A 2,894-nucleotide genomic window follows, 5' to 3' on the forward strand; every position below is an offset into this window, starting at 1 on the left:
TTACAGATATATGCTACCACACCCATTGTATCATTCACAGGGGAAGCAGAATTTAGGAAACTGGGTTATGGTTTTCCTACATGTCTCATCTTTCCATAATATTAAAACATGATTTTGAAGTATGCATCACTGAATGAAACAGCATTAAATATCCATAAACAGAGTGAAGGTTTCTTCATCCTGAGGCAGTTGGGTGGTTTCACTGAACGTTGGGCACGCTGACCAAACACTATACATTTGGACTATACACCTACCCTCGCATGTCTCTTAATGCCCCTTTTCTGATTTCTTTGCCATCTTAAAACTGCTAGGGTTCTTTAGTCAAGACTGTCTAGAAGAAAATAGTAAAACATAACAGAAAGGGCAATTTATTTAAAGGATACAGTCTATACAATATTAGCAGCTGAGGGTCTAATACCTGCAGAGACAGCCTCTAGGAAGAGTAGGGACTAAAGTCTTGTGTCTAAAATCAGAATTTGTCTTTGGAAGACTTCTCTTTTTTTATATCCTTTATCTTGTTCCATAGGAACTGCCATATTATAAAGATTGATTTCCTAGGTCTGCTTACTTCAATATTGACATTATTGAAAATACCTTCCTAACATCATTAAGAATTGACTGGCACTTGTCAAAACTTGTTATCATGGCCTTAAAAATATCAATCTCTTAGTGGTATGTATGGATAAGGAAGAACTCAAGATAATTTTGCATATATGTCCATACCTTTTTCTTGTCCATATATTTTCAATAATTTATAGAAATTGTCATTATATTTTCCTACATCAATACCAGTGATATTCTCTGTAGATGCTTGTAATTATAATAATTACTAAAAACAATCATAAACTCTTACACTCAGTGTTTAATAAATACAAAATTACCTCTCTGAACTTGATCACTTAGTGTCAAAGTTTTAGACACTAAAACTTTGGTCAAGTAGAGTAACTTTGCATTCTGCAAAGCTTAAAGAAATACATATGTTCATATGTGTGGGTGTACATATACATATACATGTTAGATAGATGGATAGATAGATAATATGGAAAACTTCTTTAGAACCATCACAGAATGAGAAAATGATAAATCACAGGCAATTCAATTCATCTAGGATGACTAGCAAGGTAAATCTAAGAAAAAAATTCAATTTCATGCCAAGACTAAATAGAAAAAATGTTTCAGAAAGAACTGCCTGGTGAACTATATGCTAAAAAGTAGTTAATAAGTCCTTAATAATTATTGATAAAGGCATGTTGATCTGAACAGTATACTACTTTTGATGATATTATTGTAGAGGATGTAAATGTGTTATATCATCTCAATGCCTGATGAATTTGAAACACATTCACCTTCATTTGGATTGTTAAATGCTGCTATTCTTTCTGAAAAGGCATTTGTGTAAAGAAATGACTAGAAGAAACCAAACTGCCATCTCTCAGTTCCTCCTTCTGGGCCTGCCCATTCCCCCAGAGTACCAACACCTGTTCTATGCCCTGTTCCTGGCCATGTACCTTACCACTGTCCTGGGGAACCTCACCATCATCATCCTCATTCTATTGGACTCCCATCTCCACACACCCATGTACTTGTTTCTCAGCAATTTATCCTTTGCCGACCTCTGTTTTTCCTCTGTCACGATGCCCAAGTTCTTGCAGAACATGCAGAGCCAAGTTCCATCCATTCCCTATGCAGGCTGCCTGGCACAGATATACTTCTTTCTGTACTTTGGAGACCTTGGAAACTTCCTGCTTGTGGCCATGGCCTATGATCGATATGTGGCCATCTGCTTCCCCCTTCATTACATGAGCATCATGAGCCCCAAGCTCTGTGTGAGTCTGGTGGTGCTGTCCTGGGTGCTGACCACCTTCCATGCCATGCTGCACACCCTGCTCATGGCCAGATTGTCATTCTGTGCAGAAAATGTGATCCCCCACTTTTTCTGTGACATCTCTGCTCTGCTGAAGCTGTCCTGCTCTGATACACATGTTAATGAGTTGGTGATATTTGTCATGGGAGGCATCATACTTGTCATTCCATTTGTGCTCATCATTGTGTCCTATGTCCGAATTGTATCCTCCATTCTCAAGGTCCCATCTGCTCGAGGCATCCGTAAAGCCTTTTCCACCTGCGGCTCCCACCTGTCTGTGGTGTCACTGTTCTATGGGACAGTCATTGGTCTGTACTTATGTCCATCAGCTAATAACTCTACTGTGAAGGAGACTGTCATGTCTTTGATGTACACAATGGTGACTCCCATGCTGAACCCCTTCATCTACAGCCTGAGGAACAAAGACATAAAAGATGCATTAGAAAAAATAATGTGCAAAAAGCAAATTCCCTCATTTCTATGATGGCAATACTTCAGATCTTCATATAATTTCTTGTAGAAAATGTTACTATTGTGCTGTTGTCACAGAATTTTTCCTCATCATGGATCCCTCTGTTTAAAGGTCCCACAACATAACTTTTCAACACACAAATTAGAAGTTTATATGAGGAGTTGAATTTTAGAAGTAAGTTTGGGGGATCTGAATATGCACATGCTACTTGTCCAGGTGGTCTTGAAAACACTAGCATAGAATTAAAGTCACATCTCTAATCCCCATGGTTTTCTATTTTAATTTACTCCATTTTATCATTTTGTCCAAATGTCTGTTTGACTGTGTGCTTATAAAACTGTACTTTATAATCTCACATCAATATTTAATAATATCCAAGTAACTCAGCTTGTCAGCCTTTTTCCAGTCTTACACATGCTCTTTCTATAATTTGTCATTAAATAATTGCATCACTTAATTCCCTAGACTATGTGTTCATCATTTGTGTTGTTTTCTAGCATAGATGTTTGTTGTCTGTTCTCAGTGATATCTATAAGTTTATAAAATTCTCAAAAATGA

At 37.3% G+C, this 2,894-nt stretch overlaps 1 protein-coding gene across 1 annotated transcript; it reads left to right on the plus strand.

Moving 5' to 3' along the window:
- Positions 1-1,403: 1,403 nt before the first annotated feature.
- On the plus strand, positions 1,404-2,348 carry Olr1481 (olfactory receptor 1481). The gene is given in 1 exon segment (NM_001000527.2): positions 1,404-2,348. A coding segment is annotated over 1 exon segment (945 nt).
- The last annotated feature ends 546 nt before the right edge of the window (positions 2,349-2,894 follow it).

The sequence above is a fragment of the Rattus norvegicus genome, chromosome 10, assembly GCF_021556685.1.
Source record: "Rattus norvegicus strain SHRSP/BbbUtx chromosome 10, alternate assembly SHRSP_T2T, whole genome shotgun sequence".
In the NCBI taxonomy this organism is placed as follows: Eukaryota; Metazoa; Chordata; class Mammalia; order Rodentia; family Muridae; genus Rattus; species Rattus norvegicus.